Source organism: Lynx canadensis, chromosome B3, assembly GCF_007474595.2.
Source record: "Lynx canadensis isolate LIC74 chromosome B3, mLynCan4.pri.v2, whole genome shotgun sequence".
NCBI classification, from domain to species: domain Eukaryota; kingdom Metazoa; phylum Chordata; class Mammalia; order Carnivora; family Felidae; genus Lynx; species Lynx canadensis.
The window spans coordinates 5727039-5746526 of NC_044308.2; the positions used below are offsets into that span (position 1 = coordinate 5727039).

General features: G+C 56.5%; 1 protein-coding gene across 3 annotated transcripts in view; it reads left to right on the forward strand.

Annotated features, from left to right (window-relative positions):
- The window catches only part of AP3S2 (adaptor related protein complex 3 subunit sigma 2), a 59164-nt gene extending 49063 nt beyond the window's left edge, over window positions 1-10101 (forward strand). For 2 of the 3 annotated variants that reach the window (XM_030317372.2, XM_030317373.1), the window contains 2 exons: window positions 4053-4160; window positions 5895-10101. In XM_030317372.2, the coding sequence (XP_030173232.1) occupies window positions 4053-4160; window positions 5895-6023 (237 nt within the window). In that variant the 3' untranslated portion in view covers window positions 6024-10101. The remainder of the gene's footprint in view (window positions 1-4052; window positions 4161-5894) is intronic. The other variant, XR_003969301.2, reaches the window with a different exon arrangement.
- The last annotated feature ends 9387 nt before the right edge of the window (window positions 10102-19488 follow it).

Below are 19488 nucleotides of genomic sequence, written 5' to 3' on the forward strand. Positions count from 1 at the left end.
GACTGCAGTCATTCTCCTGATCTAGGGTTTGGGGTGAGTTCATTTACCCTGTATCTCCATCCAGCCAGTAGAGCGAGCTTCTGCAGGCTTTTCCACGATGCGGACGCCACCATGAAGCTGAACTTGTGAGGCGAATACGGCCCGTTTGTGGTGGTTTCTCCTATGCTTCCCGCTCCAGGTCCACAGACGTTCCTGCCTCCCCGGCAAGGAATCTGTTTGGTCCCAGAGCGAGTGTCCTTTACCCACAGGCAGTATATTTTGGCAGATCTTTCTCTCCAGCTCCCGTGTTCCCTCTCTGTAGTATCCTTTCTTTTCTTTCTCTAAGGAAAGGAGCCTTGCTTGAACTCCTTGCTTTTGACAGCTTTTCTAGCTGTTTTAGGGTCTGGGATTTGGGTTGTCTTCCAGTTTTGTTAAAAATGGAGTTTGCGTTTTTATTTATTTCTCCTTTTTTGCACTTGGAACACATCTTGAATAGCATCTTAGAATTATGACTTCATGATACCATATTCGCATCAGAAGTCTTAACATATGCTGCTATCCAGCTGCTAGTGGCCTTTTACTACCTTCTCCATCAGGCCTCCATCACCACACTGCCATCCATCTTCTAAGCACCTAAAGCCCCAGGAATATGCTGCTCAGGCTTAGGAAAAGCCTTTTCATTCAGTCAGCATGCCTGCGGCTCACTAGGCCTTGAGGACGAAGCACAGAAGAATTCATGCAAGATCTTTGACACACCAAAGGCAAGTCTTAAAGTGATTCCATATGGACCAGGAGTGAGGGATGAGCAGGTAGAAGACACAGCTTGGGACTCAGAGGAACCGTGGCGGAAAGGGTGCCTAACATGAACTCTGGAGTCAGACGGGCCTGGACTTGGTTCTCTGTTCTGCTACTCGTACATGTGACATTGGAATAGTTCATTGCCTTTTCCATGTGTCAGTTCTCTCATATATAAAATGAAGATTATATTACCTACCTCAGATGGAGATTAAAATGAAGATTATATCACCTACCTCAGATGAATATTACTAATTTTTTTTTTTAACATTTGTTCATTTTTGAGAGAGAAATAAAGAGACAGAGTGCGAGCAGGGGAGGGGCAGAGAGAGAGAGACACACACACACAGAATCGGAAGCAGGCCCCAGGCTCTGACTTGTCAGCACAGAGCCCAACATGGGGCTCAAACTCACGAACCATGAGATCATGACTGAGCCACCCAGGCGCCCCAGATATTACGATATTAACGCCCCGATACATAAACTTAAAGTAAGAACCATGTAAAGTGCTTATCATAGTGGAGACGCTCAACAAATACTACTTCCTCCCATGAAGGAGCTCACTAAACAACAGAATAAAACACTAAGAGTCCTGGTGTGGACATTTGTATTTTGTTTTTTCAGTTGTGAATTTTACGTATCGTAAAGCTTTCCATCTTCATTTTAAGTGTACACTTGAGTCGTGCTAAGTGCATCCACACGATCGTGCAGCCCTTCTCGGGAACTCTCTTCATCTTGCAAAACTGAAACTGGTTTCGCATTAACCAACAGGCGTCCCGTCCTCCCTCAACTCCAGCCACCAGCTTTCCACTTCTGCCTCTGATTTTGGCCACGGGTACTTCATAGAAAGAAATCGTACCGTATTCGTCCTTTTGTTTCTGGCTCATTTCACTTAGCGTAATGGCTTCAAGGTCTATCCGTGTCGCAGCATGTGTCTGAGTGTCCTGCCTTTTTAAGGCTGAATAATATTCCTTTGTATGTCTATATCACATTCATCCATCCATCCATCGATGGGCACGTGGGCTGCTTCTACCTTTTGGTTATTCTGTGAATAATGCTGCTATGAATATAGGTATAGAAATGTCTTTTTGAATCCTTGGTTTATATCTCTTAAGTATAAACGCAGGTGTGGAATTGTTTGATTATATGGTTATTCGGTTGCTTAAAATATTTTGAGGAGCCATCAGAATGTTTTCAGAGGTTGATTTCTTCTTCTTTTTTTTTTTCCTTTTGAGAGGGAGCGCTCAAGTGCAAGCTGGGAAGCTGGGGAGGGACAGAGGGAGAGAGAGAGAGAGAGAGAGAGAGAGAATGAGAATCCCAAGCTCCATGCTCAGCACAGAGTCCAACGTGGGACTCAGTCTCACAACTGTGAATACATGACCTGAGCCAAAATCAAGACTCAGATGCTTAACTGCCTGAGCCACCCAGGAGCCCCCAGAAGCTAATTTCTTGATGGGGAAGTATAAACAGTGTAGTTTCCCAGTGAATAATTTTAAGACCAGTAGCATTTAACATTTTGTAAATTATCTAAATATGAGAATTTTACCATTAAATCCCCATTTGCATTTAAATAATGAAATGATTCCTCTTGTATAAAATTTAAGAATGCCACGAGTGTGTATGTATAGGCAGGAAAGTGGTTAATAAAACTCAGTGTAAGTGAATATACTTTGTACATAAAACACATGTTCTTGTTATACTCTCTCCCTCCATGGGCAAAATATGAAGAACTAATATGCCTGAGAACTTCACGTGTCCAACATGCATGTGCACAAGCACACAGACAGACACATCTTTTATCTTGACTCGTCATTGCCCACAGAGTAGATTGGCCTCACATCCTCCATGCTCCAGTCTAGACGCTAGACCAGTGGGTCTCAACTGGGGGCGGTTTCACCAGGAGACATTTTTGGTGGTCACAGCTGGTGGGGTGCTCCTGGGATCGAATGAGCAGAGCCCAGGGGTACTGTTAAACAGGCTACCGTGCACAGGACAGCCCCCCCCCCCCACACACACACAGAAAATTATCCAGCCCCAAGTGGCAATAGTGCTCAAACTTTAGACCCAGACTACCTCGTCACTAGGTTCAGTGTGAATACTCCTCTGGGCACCAGGCTCACGTGTGCGCTCGGGTTCCATCCAGCCATTCCTCCTCAGCAAAACTGAATCTCCGTGTACTTGACCATCGCGCTGACTGAGCCACTGTGCTGACTCAAACACTGCACCCCACGGTAGCGAGCGAGCTGCCATAGAAACCCCCAGAGGGTCGGTCAGAGGTGTCTGCTGGGGTGTGTAAGGGGTGGGACTTCTTTCAAATCAGATCCTGTCAACATGGCCTTCGAGGTGCCACCTTCTATTGTTAATTAAGCACCAGATCAACAGCCCTGGAAGGAAGAGGGCGGCTAGAGAGACCAGAGAGATTCACTGAGACGGTGGGAGGACCGAGCTGGTCTCTGACATCAGAGAAGTGGGAAGAAGGACTTCAGGTGAAAGGCACCGGAGGAAGCAATTCTGCCGGTGGTGGGTCTGCAGAGCCCCTGGATCTGCCTGGAAAGGCAGATTTATGCGAGAGGCCGGAGCCAATGCCGACAAGGTGGTCAGGGCCTAAAGAACCCAGTTTCTCATCCCAGCTGTAAGAAAGGGATAAGGACAGGTATGAAGGCGCGGGCCTGTTTTGCCACCAGCGTAATACGGGCTGGAGGGTCTATCTTAGGAAGCCCGGGAGACGTCGCATTTCACGTGGGATGTGCTTGGGCAGGGATTGTCCCGCTGCCCCTGCAGTGACCGAGTGTGCGTCCGTCAGCGGTGCTGCTGCCGAGAGCAGCAATGAGCGCCATCCTGATTCGTTTAGAACCCGGTGTGGGGCAGGCTGGGTGTTTGGCAGAGGTTATCTCAGTCCTCACCAGAGTTCTGGAAGGAGGCTGGGGAACAGAAAGGATAGTTTGCCCAAAGTCACCCAGCTTAACCTGTATGACTTCAGAGCCTGTGCTCTCAGCTACCACCTTCCCGCCCAGAGTGTGGCCAGCAGGTAGGAAAGAGCTACGGAATGAGCTGCTCACGGAAGAGGTTCGCGTGACGGTGTGCCGAGACGCGGGGGCCACCCCTGTGGCCTCACGTGAGGGGTGGAGGACTCGGGCTTAGGTGTCTGTTGGGAATCAGGAGCTGGTGTCGGGTCCAGCCGCTCTGCTGGTGCAGGAGAGCCCGCGGGGTTTCTGTTTGGGCCACACCGCGACTACCGCAGGGTGCTCCAACCCTTCTCGTTCCCGCTTCCCCTTCAGGTGCACTACATCCTTCAGGAGGTGGTGATGGGTGGGATGGTGTTGGAAACCAACATGAATGAAATCGTGGCTCAGATCGAAGCTCAAAACAGGCTGGAGAAATCCGAGGTGAGTACACAGCTGTACTTCTGCCCCAGCCAGTTCGGCTCGAGAAGACCCGGTTCGAGAAGACGGGGGCAGAAGGAGAAAGGGATGCATGTGTTGGTTTGTGTTGCTGGGGAACTTTAGGAATGTGTATACGCCTCTTCTTTCTTCCTTGAGTCCATCGAAACTGATTGGAAGGCCCGCTGATTGGAAGGCCAGCCCTGAAAATTAAAACGTGTAAGAATAAGGCTAAAAGTGTGAACGGAAAAGCCAGATGGCACACAAAGACAGACACCTCCTGGCTTGGGGGACTCTGGCCGGTGCTTGTAGTTTGTAATTCCTCCTTTCAAAGCTACACATTCCTTGGAGGGACCCAGAATCCCCTTCTCTGGTCCCATTGTGGTTTTCCAGTGCTCTAGGAGTCTGCTCTCCCAGCGGCCATTTCTCGTGGTGTCTTTCAGACCTCCGACTTGCCAGTTCCCTTATTTCCAGTTAGCCCTGTACTCAGCTAGAACAGAATTTGGGCTGGGTTTACAAACAACATACCCCAGCCCACCCCCACATAGTGCTGGGCTTGATACAAACGCTCCCACTAGGGGCACCTGGCTGGCTCAGTTGGAGCACGCGACTCTCGGTCTCGGGGTCGTGAGTTTGAGCCCCACGCTGGGGGTAGAGATTACTTAAAACTTAAACAAAAACGGCTCACAGTAGATTCTGTCCTACCCCCCTGAGGTTTCTCTATCACCTCTGTCAGCCTAGCCGGAGAGCAGCGTAGAGGCTACAGGCCTACACCTTCATACGCGGCAGGAAGAGAATTTTAATTATCTGAGTGTCTTCGAGAGCTTCATTCCTTCTTGTGATGGAACTTGACCTTGCAAAGAGCCAAGAATTCCTCTGTCTGTGAGGACTGGTGGCCCTGCTGACGAAGCTCCGCCAGACCACCCCTGGAGCGGCACCACGGTCCTTTAGTGACACAGGCCAGGGAGCTTCCAGGAATAGTGAGTGAGTCACAGGCAAGGGGTTTGGAAACAGGAAGAATGGAGACGTGCTGGGCGAGAGCGGGACTGGAGTCGGTGTCCCGACAGTCAGTAAGGAGGACGGGGTTCTGGGAGTCTTGTCGGCTTCTCCCCTTCTCTGCCCACTGGGGGCGAGCCAGCGGGGAGCGCCCCTCTTCTCTGTGTTTGTCACAGTCCTTCCGTGGCTGCAGGTGTGTCAGACCGTCCACGGGTCCTTCCGCCCATCTTGCTGCCACATGACATTTCCAAAGCCAGCTCTTTCCCGTCTCACGTTGATAGTTGGCAGGCAGCTGCCCTAAACGGACTTGCCTTTTTCTCGTACACGTTTCCCTGTGACTGCACCCGCTTCTAAGAGTGTTCAGGCTCTTCGGGGAAGGGCTTTGTTTTGTAGTCTGAAAAGTGCCCCTGACACAGAGTATGATGTGGTCAAACCGTCTCCGGTTATTCCGGCAAGCGTGGACTGAGCGCCTGCTGTGTGCCAGGCCCTGTTAGGTGCGGGGGCTAGCACCCCGCGTGAGCCACCACCCCTTCGGGAGCGCACGCTGTGGAGCCCTGCCCCAGAGCCCCCGTCCCACCTCAGGATTGCTGCATTGGCCATACCTTTGAGGAATAAGGAGGAAAAATCAAAACGTGTGTTGTGTGTGCTCGGTGTGGACACTTCTGGTCTCCGTCACTTGTGTTTTTAAGCGTTAAGCAGATGACACCGAGCGTTTGTCTCATGCCCCCTCTCGTGTCTCCTCAGGGTGGCCTGTCAGCAGCCCCCGCCCGGGCCGTGTCCGCTGTGAAAAACATCAATCTGCCGGAGATTCCTCGGAACATCAACATTGGTGATCTCAACATCAAAGTCCCCAACCTGTCCCAGTTTGTCTGAGGGTCCACGGCTACTGAACTGGAGTCCTTGAAACCAGCCAAGCCAGTCCTGCCACAGAACGCACTCTGAGCCTCAGAAGGGCCGAGCCCGGGCCCTGACCCTTGCTGCCGTGGGGTCGGGGGGGAGCCCTGGGTTCACCGCTGGCACGTGCTCGGTTCTCACCTGTGCCGACTTGCCGGCCTCCGATACGTGTGGCCACCGCAGACGTGAGGGGGCCCCTGGCCTCCGTGGGGTCAGCGTGCCCCAGCCACTTGTACCTTTACCTCCCGCATGTAGCCGCTTCCAGGGACTGGCTGCTGTACTGGGGCCCTCCTGCTGCCTAGAACCCACCACCAGGACATTGTCTGACGAGAGTCTTTCTCCTTAGTACCACGAGGCTTCCGCGGTCCTATAGCGTTCACTTTTGCTGGTGAGACGCCATAGCTAGTGAAGGGCCGACCCTTAGGGGATGCGGTGAGTGGCAGAGAAGGGCAGAGTTTTATGAGAACCCAGAGTTGCCTTCTGGCTGTACTGTGTAGGCAAGCTTGCTGGTGACCCCGCCTCCAGAACACGTCCCCCACCGCCACAGTCCTTGCACAGGGCGCCATCCCAACCACGAACCTGGTGCATGCTGATAGGGAGAACACCCCCTTCCCCACGGCCATGTCTCCGGCACAGCCCGAGGGTCCCTCAGCAAAGGGGAGAGGCCCGTGTCTGTGGAAGGTAAAGCTGACAACATGGGAAACGTCTCAGAATTATGACTCTTTCCAGGTTTAAAATACATTCTTCTGATGAGCAGACGGTCAGTTGCTGTGTTAGAAGTGATGAGTTTTCTCCATACAGGAAAGCCACTGCTGCCTGCACCAGCCTGTGGAGCATGAGAGCTGGGATCACTGGTTCTAGAACGGGCACTGGGAAGACTGGGGACACGGGAAGTGTGCTGACTGAGACCCGTGGCTCTGCGGTGTCTCGTCCCCACTGTGGGAGGAGCCCCTCCCTGTTCCCCCCAGGTGACATCCTCCCACGGACATCCTCCGAGTAGTGCCTCTTGCCGCGCTGCCCCAGGGTTAGGGAGCTCGCTGCGTCACCACGGCGACGTCTCCCAGCCAGGGGGCTTCCCGTGCCTGCCGGCGGGGGGCCCAGACCGCTCCAATGTCCTGCTGCCGCTGCAGAGCCCGTCTGAGATGGTGCCCGCCACCCCCCCCCCGGCCCCCAGGACCGCGGTGCTCCCGTGCTTGGTGCCCTCTGCTCCCCGCAGCCTCCTGTGCTCACTCGGGCAGACCCTCCCTGGTAGCCTCCGGGACGGGCGGGCGATCAGAAGGAGGCCCTCTGTCCGAAGACAGAGAGGAAGGTCACGACGTCTGATAGCATTCTTTTGAAGGGTTTGGGTTTTCTGTAACAGACGCTTCAGCACGTCCGTGTCCCTCTCTCACATTTACTAAGTGTGGAATAAGAAGGGAGGAGCACGGATGTGGGGCGGTGTGAGCAGGACCTTCCCACAGGCCTTACAGCCTTACAGCAGGCATCATCGTCCCCATTCCGCAGGGACAGTAAGAGACAGGTCGAGTAACCTGCTTTGCGTCACACGGGGCTGAGAATTGAGACTTGCCTGCCTAAGTCCAAAGTCCGTTTTCTTTCACTGCTCAAGACGGCTTCCAATTTTATCCTCTTTGTTCTGGATAAGGAAACTGAGTCCCAGAGAGGTTAGTAGCTTCTCACAAACCCTGATGAAACCAAACCTGGTTTGCTAAGGGGGCCAGTGACGACGTCCTCAGAGGGCGAAAGCTGGAGGCTTTCGGAGAGCTGATGAGCAGCCCGGAGTATTAAGTGTTGTGCTGCGGGTCATGAAGCTAGAACCTGGTCATTTCTCTGGAGTTTACGTATTTGTGTTGTGGTTTAACGCATCAGTGCAGGGCACCTGTCTGGCCCGGATTTCCCAGGACAGCCTTCGAATGTCTACCTGTCAGAAACCGATGTTTTCTGGTTTCAGCTCTCCTCCCACAGACCACTGACTGGTCCCGGAGACTCCAACCAGTGAGCATCCCATCCTTACCCCTGAAACTGCCTCTAAAAATGGTCTGAAACTTCAGCCTGTTTTTTATTTGCAAAAGCCCATCCCTTGGACAAGCCACGGTAATCATTCGTTAGCCACTCGAGGTTGTCTGCGAATCCAGCTAGCTCTCTTGCCTGCTACGAGCAAAGCCATAAACTTTTTTTTTTTTTAATAAGAGGAAATCGTATGCTGTTTTTGAAGAAAGATACAGATACTGCAGCTGAGAGATTCAGTTAGGAAAATAGGGACTGGGCCTAAATTTGAGAGTCCTTGGTCCTGGATGATTGATGCTGAGGGTTTCCTGAAGTGGAACAGAATACTGGGTTTCCAGGGCTCACGGCCCATAATTAAAACCAAAAATTCTGTTGCGCAGTTTGTAAGCGCCTGGTACGTGCCAGGCTCAGTCCTAGGCACTGAAGATGGAGAGATCTGAGGCTCAGCTCCCGCCGTCGTCTCCGCCGAGGACCTCGGAGTGCCCGGGTTGAGCGACTGGAAGCCTGAATGTGTAGTGACCGGAGTTGGTGGCTGTTCTGTGGAATAAAGGACAAGAACCCATTTGCCACCCCCGGCAGCCCCCATCGTGCCCCGCTGGGCCATGCTCCAAACAGCCCTTGTGCAAGCTGCTGTAACCAAAAGACTGGCTGGTGGTTTAACATTTCTCACAGTTCTGCAGTCTGATCAAGATCGAGGTGCCAGCGGATTTGGTGTCTCTGAGAACCTGCTTCCTGTTTCACAGGCTGCCATCTTGCTCTGTCCTCACGTGGCGGAGAGAGAAGGCTCTTTGCTCTTCGTCCCCTTATAAGGGTGCCAGCCCCATCACGGGGGCTCCACCCCACGACCCCATCCAAATCTAATCACCTCCCAAAGGCGCCCCCCCCCCCCCGCCCCAGATACCATCCCACTGGGGATTAGATTTCAATGTAGGAATCTGAAGGACGCAGACATTCATCCACAGGTCACCTTATTATCTGCCTCTCCTCTTGGCCTACACGGCCGTGCGCTTGTCACATGAGGATTAATTCGGGATCTCTTGAGGCTTCTCAAGCCCCTGTTATTCAGGCCTCCGCCCCTTACAAAGCCGGCCCTTCCTCGCCGCCACCTCCACGGAGCCACACTAGCGAAGCGCTCTCTGGCCCCAGCTCCGCCAAAAACCACGGAGCGCGCCGGCTAAATCCTGTCTGGTGGACCGGTCTTTAGTAGGGCGTTTCCTTCGTGTAGCCGTCCGTCCGTGGCTTTCCAAGTAGGATGCATCAGTGGCGCCTGATGATAAAAATCGGGGTGAACGTGACAGCCAAGATGGAGAGCCACTTACGAATGAGAGACCGGGGCGTTGTCGGCTCCCAGCGAACACCCTGCTCTTCAGCCTTCCCTGTCCTCTACCTGGTCTCCCGGGGGCACCTGTCTCGCTGCGCTGTGGACCCTGCTCACGTGGCTTTGCCCTCTCGGGAGTGCGGCAGGGCTCCCGTCTGCTCTGCCCTGGCAGCGGCTGCCACAGATGCAGACAGGCCCTCTCTAGGGAAATAGTTCCGCGAGAATAATGAATCTTTTCCAAAAGACTGGGTACGTTCTTTCCTATTCGATGAGTTAATGTTTTAAAAAGGAAGTACATTCATGGAGTTCAACATTGAAGATAACAGAAGCCTGTTCACCAAGTTACCCCCCGACCCCGTGGCAACAAGTGTTTCCAGTTGAAAGGATTAAGAAATAAAGTCCCTGGATTTTTACTACCAAACTGACGGTGTGCTCTTCCTCAGAGAGTTATGTTCCTTTTGACCTCGGTGACTGGCCTCGGCCCTCTGCAGCCATGCCACCCTCTGGACGGAGGAGGGCCTCCCAGACCACCCCGCGTCAAGGAGCCCCCCTACTTGGGCATACCTATCCCAGCTCTGCTTTTCCTGTCTTCAGGGCACTCGACCTGATGTACGTTTGGATCGAAGTTACTATCTGTCCCCGCTAGGATGAGTGTCCCCACGGACGGGCGTTGTCTCGCTCTACGCGGTGGGGACAGCGCCTGGTGCGTGCTCTCAATAAAGAAGTGTTGAATGAGCGGCCGGTGGAGGCTTTCCCGGGCCCCGCGCTCTGCCCTGTGGGAAGGAGAACCGGGGCAATGGTACTGGGAGCAGCAGGAGGGGAGGGACCCGGTGATGGCCTGTGGAGGCGGAGGGAGAGGAGAGAGGCGAAGCTGATGACCGTGGAACCCAAGTGACTGCAGGACCGGTGAGGGGGTTCCTCGAGAGGAGGAAGTGGTTTGGGAGGAAGAGGGGCCCAGAGTGTGGATGAGACGGGTCAGATGGGGAGAGAGGGAGGGGAGCGGGGGCGGGGGGCTGAGGTCCGCCAGCCAGCTGGGAGCCTGGGCGTGGGCAGGAGAGGACACGGCTCGAAGCTGTGGGGTGAGCCCCGGAGCCCAGAAGTGGTAGGAGGGGTGAGGATACAGCCTGCGGGCGAGGGAAGGGAGGGGAGACAGCAGGGCGGCCTCAGGTCAGGGAGGGGCCTGCGGTGGGAGAGGCCAAGGGGCTGGGAACTGAAGACGTGGCCTCTGAGCTCACAGTTGTCCTCCAGTGAGGCAGCACCACCAGAGAACTCGGCGGTTCTAGCCAAGTGGAGCTTTTGAACTGCAAGGTGGTCACGTAAGAGTGTGAGACGTGTAGAGCCCTCGGAAGGTCCCTGTCCTCTGCCATCGAAAGAGGGACCAGGAACTCCTTCCTGCCTTGGGGACTTGGGAGGTTTAACGAGAGGACTGGTGTAGACCACGGAGGCTCCCTGAACCCGGCCGCCGTCGTCATCGTGCGGCTTTTTACAGAGGGAGTAGGGGTAGATCCAGGAAGCTGGGAGGGGAGCCCAGGTGGGCCTCGCAGGGCCGGACAGGCTGCTGGCCTGGCCCCACCAGCAAGCCCAGGCCCACATCCCGAGGCCACCAAAACTGGATAAAGCGGGGGAAGTGGCGGAGTGTCTGGAAAGCGAAGATCCCGGAACCTGAAGGGTGGGAGGTGCGGCCAGAACTCCCTTCCCCGTCAGCAGGGTATTAAAGACACGCGGGGGCTCAGTGGAGGGAGTCCGTGTAGGGGTGAGGCAGGCCTGCCTGAGAGTCGGGGTCCTGGAGCACTTCCCTGAGAAAAGGGGATCGTTGGGCCTTCCTCAAGGGCAAATTTCCCAGTGTTTCTTCAACTCTGGCCATCAGCCCATCAGCGGGGCCTCCTGAGAACACTCGGGAACAGGGGTGCCCTCCCCTGCTCCTGGGAGTGGGTGTGGCTTCAGGAGGGCAGCTTGAGGGGTCGTCTTCCGGATTGCTGAGAATGAATGCCCTGTGCGAACGAACTCAGGACCTAAAGGCCAGCTGAAACCGGGAAGGAAGGAAGGTAGATCTCAGGGATGGGGAAGACCAGGCCCATTTCTCATCGTCCCCCCAGATTGAGGTGGTTCTCAAAATCTTGACCAACCGGCATGGTTCAGGCACTGGCCAGAGTGAAGGTACCAGATCGGGAGTGAGGGTGTTACCCGTGGTCCGTGTTGGGTTCTGGCCCCCAGGAAGGACCCGGCCACTCCGGAGGCGACAGAGGCGAGAACCCGGGGGGCAGCCACTCCTCTGCCTGCCTCCTCCAGCATGGGCAGTGCGGTAGGAGGGGGCCTTCCCACGCCCCGTCTCTGGACCCTCCCCAGCTGGCAGCGAAGCCGGAGGCTGACGGGCAGCCACGAACCCAGGGCACTTCCCACGGCCGGAGACCGCTCCTGCTACCCTCGGCGGCGTGGGTGGGAGCTTTCCTCCAGCCTCTTGGTCCTGAGCGATTGGCACCCAGCGCCCTTTTGACTCCTCCCCGAGCCTCCGGGTGGCTCCCCAGCTGGCCGCGGGCCGCGGGGATCTCACCCTGGCTGCCCGGCCCGAGGAAGCTGTGGGCCAGAGACGTCGACACGCACAGGCTGGGGAGTCATTGCTCCTTGCTGGGGAGTGCTTGGCAAACAGGCAGGCTAGGATTTGCACTGCCAGCCGCTAAGCCAGCCTTCCTGGAACTTCCTTTGTGTGGCCGGGCGGTGTGCGGAGACCTGCAACCCCGGGACCCTGAGGAAGGTGCTCCCGCTCAGATGCCGGGGCTGGGCACCTCGGGGCGTTCTCTGCTGAAATCCCTCTTCCCAACTTCCCAGCCTCTACCTGCCTCTTCTCCGGCAGCCAGGCCCTCCTGGGCCCTGGGAAATGTCAACCGACCCGTCAGCTGCCTAAAGGGCACGGTGACGTGACAGGATTGGAAGGAAACCCCTGGGTTCAAACTGTCTGTGCCAAACGGGCAAACGCCACAGCGATGCTACCTGGCGTGGAGCCATACCTGGCACAGGTTGACAGCCCGGGGTGGGCGTTCCCCATCAGGCCCTTCAGGCTCCCCGTCAGTCCAGCCCTGCTCAGCTCCGGGTGCTGGTGTCCCCAGAAAGGCCACGGGCCCAAGGCCAGGCCAGGCTCTCCTGGCCTCTCTGTGACCTCAGAGGTGGCCCCTTTGTTCTGGACCTGCAGTCCCCAACCACGTCCCTGGTTGGAGCCTCGGGTGGTGCAGCCCCAATGTTCCCACCCCGTCGGAGCCCCCAGGCTAAGCCCTCTCCCTGGGACCCCAGTGCCCACCGGTCTCAGATCCTGTCTGACAATCAACCAACTGTCCAGTAACTCACATCTCCACCCAACGTCCCTCATCTCCTGCCTGGACGCCACCACAGCCCCTAAACTGTCGCCGCCCCCCCCCCCCCCGCCTCCTCATGGCCCTGTTGTATCACCCAGCAGGCAGACTGAACCTTCCGAAGTATTTATTAATCAGACCACGACACCGACCTGCAGGCCTTAAACCCTCCCAAAGGCTTCCCACTAGTCTCGGAACAAAACTCGGGGCCCTGCTTAGCTGGCTGCTATCCATCTTTTGTCCTCGGTTCCTGCTGCCCCGCCCAGCTCCCTGCTTCCCCCTCTCCAACCACACGGGCCTTCATGGGTCCCTGAACACGGGGGGGGCCTTTGCCCCCACCTCCCCGCTGCCTGTCTTCCGCTCTTCGTCACTCTGGCGGGGGGGGGGGGTCCTCTGTTCAAATGTCTTCAGAGGACCTCCCTGTCCCGCCTGCCTTCCGGATCACTCCCTGTCCCCATCCCTTGCCCGGCTTTATCCTCCATGGGCTTGTCCCCTGACACGATAGCGTAATGTCTCCTCTGCTGTCTTCGTTACTTCTTGGTGCTGTTGTGCTGGTACCTAGCACAGTGCCTGACCCCTGTGAGCCGTCAGGAATTAAATGATTGTCGGATGCATGAAGGCATGTTCCCATCGCCCTCCCCATGTGCTGACGCTCCACACTCGCTCAAGCTTTAGGGCAGGAAGCTCTGTGGGTGGGAGTCATGCGGCCTGACTTCTTGACTCTGTGTGACCTTGAGTGAGTCATTTAGCCGCCTACTCCAAGTTGTAGGCGTAGTGTACGAGAGAGTACCCATCAGCTTAGACAGAAAGCCCTAAATGGGGTATAAACTTGGTGTGAGTCCCGGCTCCACCAGGTCAGCTGTGTGACCTTGGGCAACACACGTGACCTCCCTGTGATTGTTTCCTCATCCGTGAAATGGGAATAAACTAGCTCCCTTGAATCGCCCGGGGTTCTCGGTCGCAAACAATAGAATCAACCCAGCGCGGGGAAGCTCTGGCAGGCCCCAAACCAAGCTGGCCAGGACACAGGGAGAAACATCCTCTGGAACGTGTCACCTCCAGCGTCAACACTGGACCCCGAGGCCACGGACCCTGCCGGCCTTCCTTGAAGACACAGAGTCCTAGGCAGTTACCTCTGATTGGTGGCGCCCAGGCCCAGGGCCTGGACAGACGCGGAGGGGGCTGGTCCCAGAGACAGCTGTCCGCCACACTGCGTGCAGAGGGCAGTCGCGCGGATGCAGAATTCATGCAGAACTCTCCTCTGCAGCCGGTGGGAAACCGTCTGTGGAACCCGCGGGAGTGAACATGCGCTCATCCTTTGACCCGGCGGTGCCAAATGAGTGCACGTGTCCAAGCCGAAGACACGGACAGGAATGTTGGCGGCCCTGCGCGGCATCGCCAAGAAGCAGGAACGACCAAATGCCCATCTGAATGGAAGGCAGGAGTGAATAAGTAGCCTGGAACGCCACATGGCCCGAGAGCGAGCCAACTCCCCCTACGCGTGACGTCGTGCATAAGCCCGAGCAACAGAACGCCCGGCCGTGAGAAGCCAGGAGAACAACGTAGGTTGTGTGGTTTCATGTGTTTGCCCTGCGGGCACGGGCGACGTGAATGTTCGGGAGAGCGGGTGTCCTCCTGGAAGGCCAGAGACAGACGGGGCAGGAGGGGGTTTGCCGGGGTGTCGGGCACGTCCACTCCCTTGATCCGGACGCTGCTTCCCCTTACGTGTTCACTCTGTGAAGCTTCCACGGGCTCTTCACTTATGATTTCGTGGGTTCCTCCAGGTCTGTTACACTTCAACAACAAATAACATGGGTTTAAGGAAGAAAAAAAAATGCATCGGAAGCACTTGGGACCAGTGGCTCACGGTATGAGCTGAATAAACGTGAGGTCGGTGTTGTCACTGGCTGGTCTCTCTCCCACGCCACCCCTCCCCTCCCCCACCCTCCCAGCCGGGAAGAGACCCACGAGTCCTCGGCCCTCAGTAGACAGAGCTGGCGCCACCATCCAGGGGGCTCTGAGCTCGTTTGCGGGAGGCGGGAGAGACCTCCGGGACCACACGGCTCAGCTCCTTCGTCTCAGAATTAGCCAGCTCCCCACAGAGGCCAGGCGGCCAGGGAGCGTTAAGAGTCGGCCAGCAGCCAGAGCAGGTGTGGAGACAGCGAGGCCGGGGAGGTGACCAGCGCTGGGACCTCGCGAGCCTGTCCTGAAGACAAGCAGGAAGCCGGCGAGCGGCTGTGCGTGTGTGTTGTGCATGGGGAGGGTGGTTACGGGTCCAGTTTTGCAGTCTGGCTTTCGCACAGAGAGTGGGTGAAGAGGGAGGGAAAGAATCCCAGGAGGCCTTCCGTGGCGGCCCAGACCGGGCCAGGGCGGGACCGTGGAGGTAGATGCGGACGACACGCGGGACGTCGTGGGGTTAGAGCTGACAAGTCTTGGGGTGCATCGTGCAGCGTTGATGGGTGACCAGGGCCCCGGGGCGGCTGTGCGGCCAGTGCGGGCCTCTCTTGTCGGGCCCCGCGGCAGGAGCAGGAACCAGGGTGGAGGGTAAGTTAGGTTTGGGGAGCAGAGCAAGAAGAGAGAAGATGCAGCGGGCAAAGCCTGTGGAGGTTCCGGGCCACGGGAGGGAAGGGAAGCTGCGTGCTCAGAGAGCCATTGGGAGAGCGGGGGCCGTGGCAGGAGGGTTTCTGGGTCTCAGTGGGAATCGGGAAGGGTGCGGAGTGGGCCGGGGCCAAGGATAAGAGATGTGGGGTCTGGTGGACTTCCCTAATCTCTGCATTTCCCAAACCGAAAACTGGGCACTGGTGGATGGGAAGACTATCGGTGGAGAGGAGGGAGCCCAGTCCGGGGTGACAGTGCCTGGGCCAGGAGGCCAGACCGTGTGTGTGGAGCCTTCGCGTCAGCTCCAACCCGCGGGAGGGGTTGAGCAGAAACAATGATAATGATAATAACAGGGAAAGCAGCTGCAGTGGACATTATCACCGTTCGAAAGACCTATCGCCTCTCTCCGCTCCGGGGGAACACGGCACTCCGTGTAACTCCGCCATCAGGCTGGGCAACCTGATCTGCTTTGGTGGCCTGACCGTAAGTGAGACGCGCCACTTCTAAGAAGAAACTTCGGGGGGCGCCGGTGAAGGGGGGCTCAGTCGGTGAAGCGTCTGACTCCCGATTTCGGCTCCGGTCGTGATCTCACGGTTCGTGGGATCGAGCCCTACGTCAGGCTCCTCGCTGATTATCCCTCTCTCTCTGGCCCTTCCCTGCTCACGTGCACTCTCGATAGATAGATAGACATAAAATTATATAAAATCTTAAAAAAAAAAAAAAGGGTGCCTGGCTGGCTCAGTTGGTAGAGAATGCAACCCTTGATCACAGGGTAATAAATTCGAGCCCCACGTTGGGCATAGAGATTACTTAAAAATAAAATCTTTAAAAAAAATTAAATTATGCATGCTTACAACTAAATAAAGTATATTGAAAAACAAAGGCACTACTCAAAGCTCATGGCTTCTTCATTACGTCCCCACGCCTGAGCGGTGTCACGTGAGGCCCAGCACGCCGACGGCGTCCCTGCGGTGGGGCAGTCTACAAGGCCGTGCCCTCGGCGTCTGTGCCCAACTCTGCCTCACGTGGGGGATGGAACTCGGAAGTGGTGGGGTTAGTTATGCCCCAGAGATCGGAAGACGCTAAAGTGGGGCTAACCCCTCACGCCCACCACCTGCCAGTCGTTACACAGTTACACATTTAACCGACGGGTCATCGAGCCCTACTGTCTGGCCCCGGCCCGGCACGTGAAGGGTGGGGCAGGAAAGCCGGAGGCCGAGGCCCAGGGCTGCCTGTCATAACAATGATAAGATGGCTAGGGCCTCTGCGCCCTGCTGCCTGATGAGCGTTTTGTGTATTCTCCCGCTTAACCCTCACCACACCCTGTGAGGCAAAGTGCTATTACTGTTGGCAGATGAGGAAACCGAGGCACGGAGGAGCTACCTGCCGAGTCGCTCAGCTAATAAATTGTCACGACCGGGATACAAAGCCTGACCCTTAATGATCACTGTCCATACTCCTTCCCTGGTGTCGGACACAGGGTCTGGTCTCTTTCCTGAAAGCCCCAGGGAGGTGCAGACCCCAGACACCCCGGGAGCCTCGAGCGGGCTTGAGGGACCAGCAGGCCCATGGCCTCACCTCTCCTGTGGACAGACAGTCTTGGGGACCACATTTTATGCAGCTCCGAGTGCCAGGGAGACCCAGGCCAAGGGTGGGGGTCCTCTTTCCCAAAGCAGCTTGAGGATATTCTTGGGAGCCCTGGAGCGCTCGGGGTGAGGCTGGGCGGCCTGGGGGTCCGACAGCAAGTGCCTGGATGGTGCAGCCTGAGGGCCTCTCAGCAGGTCAGTGGAGGGTGTGAATGGAGAGGTCCCTGGGTTGAGAAGGGGTTAGACTGTTCAACATCTGGGGTTCGCAAAAGAGAGAATTCTAGAAAAGGTCTCAGGCTGCCAGAGCGAGAGGAGGAGGCCTCCCTGGTCCCCAGGGCACGTGGGAAGATGCTGGAAGCGGGGAGGCTGTGGTGTGGGGTGTGGAGGGAGGGGTCGCTATGCTCTAGGGAAGCCACATGGCACTGGGCCGAGGCTGGCCTGGAAGAGGCTAAGCGTGGGTTGAATGGTGGCCCTGTCCATGTCTTAGTCCCCAGAATCTGTGAACGTGACCTTATTGGGGAAAAGGATGTTTGATATAATTAAGTGAAAATCCTGGACATGAGGTCATCTTGGATCGCTTAGGGAAGCCCCCATTCCAATGACAAGTGTCCTCATAAGAGACACACAGAGGAGAAATCCCTGTGACCGCGGAGGTGGAGGTCAGAGTGACACAGCCACCAGGCAAGGTCCACCCGGAGCCACCAGAAGCCGGAAGCACTGAGGATCCTTGCCTAGAGCCTCGGAGGGAGCGTGGGCCTGCCGACGCCTGGATCTCAGACATCTGGCCTCCAAACGGGGAGACGGTAAATTTCTATTGTTTTAAGCCACCCGGTTTGTGATCATTTGTTACTGAAGCCAGAAGAAACCAACACGGTGGAGGCGAAAACCCGCGTTTTCCTCCACTGCACAGGGCGGCGCCTGGGCGGGAAAGGAGGTTTGCAGACTGGCAGGGGGGCAGAGGGAGGGGGAGCCGCTGCCTCGTAGCCTTGGGTGGGCTCAGGCGGTGGGGGTGGGGGGTGGGGTGGGCACAGGAAGGCCTGACGGATGGACAAGACCCGGGGTGGGAGGGGGGCGGAGGCCCGGAGCTCTCAGAGGGATGATGGGGATTCAGGAAAAGGCACTTTCAAGAGATAGCAGGGCCCGGGAAAGGATGCGGGAGGCACGGCTGAGAAGGCACATGGGGATACCCCAGAGCTGGGGATTGCCGGGAACAAGGCCGATGGCCCCAGGAAGACGCATGGCCAGAGGGGGCACGAAACTTGCCAAAGCGGGCAAAGGCGGACATTTGCATGGTAGGGTCTTTACGGAGGGCTCCCTACGGGCTTCATGAGGGACTGTGCCCATTTTACAGATGAGGAAGGTGAAGCTTCCTCGGCAATAAGCACTCAAAGTCAGTTACGTCACTTGTATGCATCAGACCCCGACTGGAAGCCCAGCGTCTGGCTGCAAAGCTGGCCTCCTACTGAGCGCCCTGCCCTGCCCTGGGGAGGCCCCCCCGTGAGTCGGGTGCTGAGGCAGCACTGGAATGGGAGCCCACCCAGGGGTGCGGGACTCACTCTGCCTCCCCGCCCTGCCTGCCTGTCCCTTCTCACCCCGCCTGGGGGCCTCTGTCCCTCCCACTGTGCTCTGGTCAGTCCTGTCCTTTCCGAGGCCCAGGACCCTGCCGGGCCCAGCTCCACATCAAAAGTCCTTTCCTGCTTCCTGCCTGGCCAACAGAGTTTGCTCTCAAAACTGCTCTTTGTCCTCCTTTTTTTCCCAAACAATGTGTTTTTTTGTGTGTTTTTTTAAAGATTTTTAAAAATGTTTATTATTTTTGAGAGAGACAGAGACAGAGTGCAAGCGGGGGAGGGGCAGAGAGAGAGGGAGACACAGAATCCGAAGCGGGCTCCAGGCTCCAGGCTCCAGGCTCTGAGCTGTCAGCGCAGAGCCCGATGCGGGGCTCGAACTCACAAACAGTGAGATCTTGACCCGAGCCGAAGTCTCAGGTCAACCGACCGAGCCCCCTAGGCGTTCCCCCAAACAATGTGTTTTAATCAAATTTATATAAAACCCAAACTGAATTCTCGAAAACAGCAGCAATGAGAAATCATAATCATAAAATCCCAGCCCTAGCGGCCCCTCTAGATTGTCCTCCCTCTCCGGACACCTACCTCCTCAAGCCTGTAGTTCCTGGTTATCAGAGCCCCTTCCGCGAAGCCCCTCCCTCCGCTGCTGGGTTTCTCCAGCCTCTGGAGAGCCCGAGCCCCCTCCCAACGCTCTCCCTGCCTCCCACCCGACTCCCCTCCACGCCGGTCCCAGATTTTCTCAAAAGTCATCAGGGACTCGGCGTCCCCGAGGAGTAGAGCCTAAAATCCTCATCGTGGCATCCAAGGCTCTCATGTCCTGTCCTCACCTGCCCCAGCCTTGTGCCCCACCGGACACTTGACCCCCTGCCTTTACAGATACCGGTCCTCTGCTCAGGACAACCTTCCTCCATCTGCCCGTTAGGTTAATTCAACTCAATCCTCAAGACTCAGCCCAAATAGCTCTCCCTGCTCGCTTACCCTCCCCTGCCCTTCCCCAGGCACAGAGCAGACCTCCTGCCACCATCACGA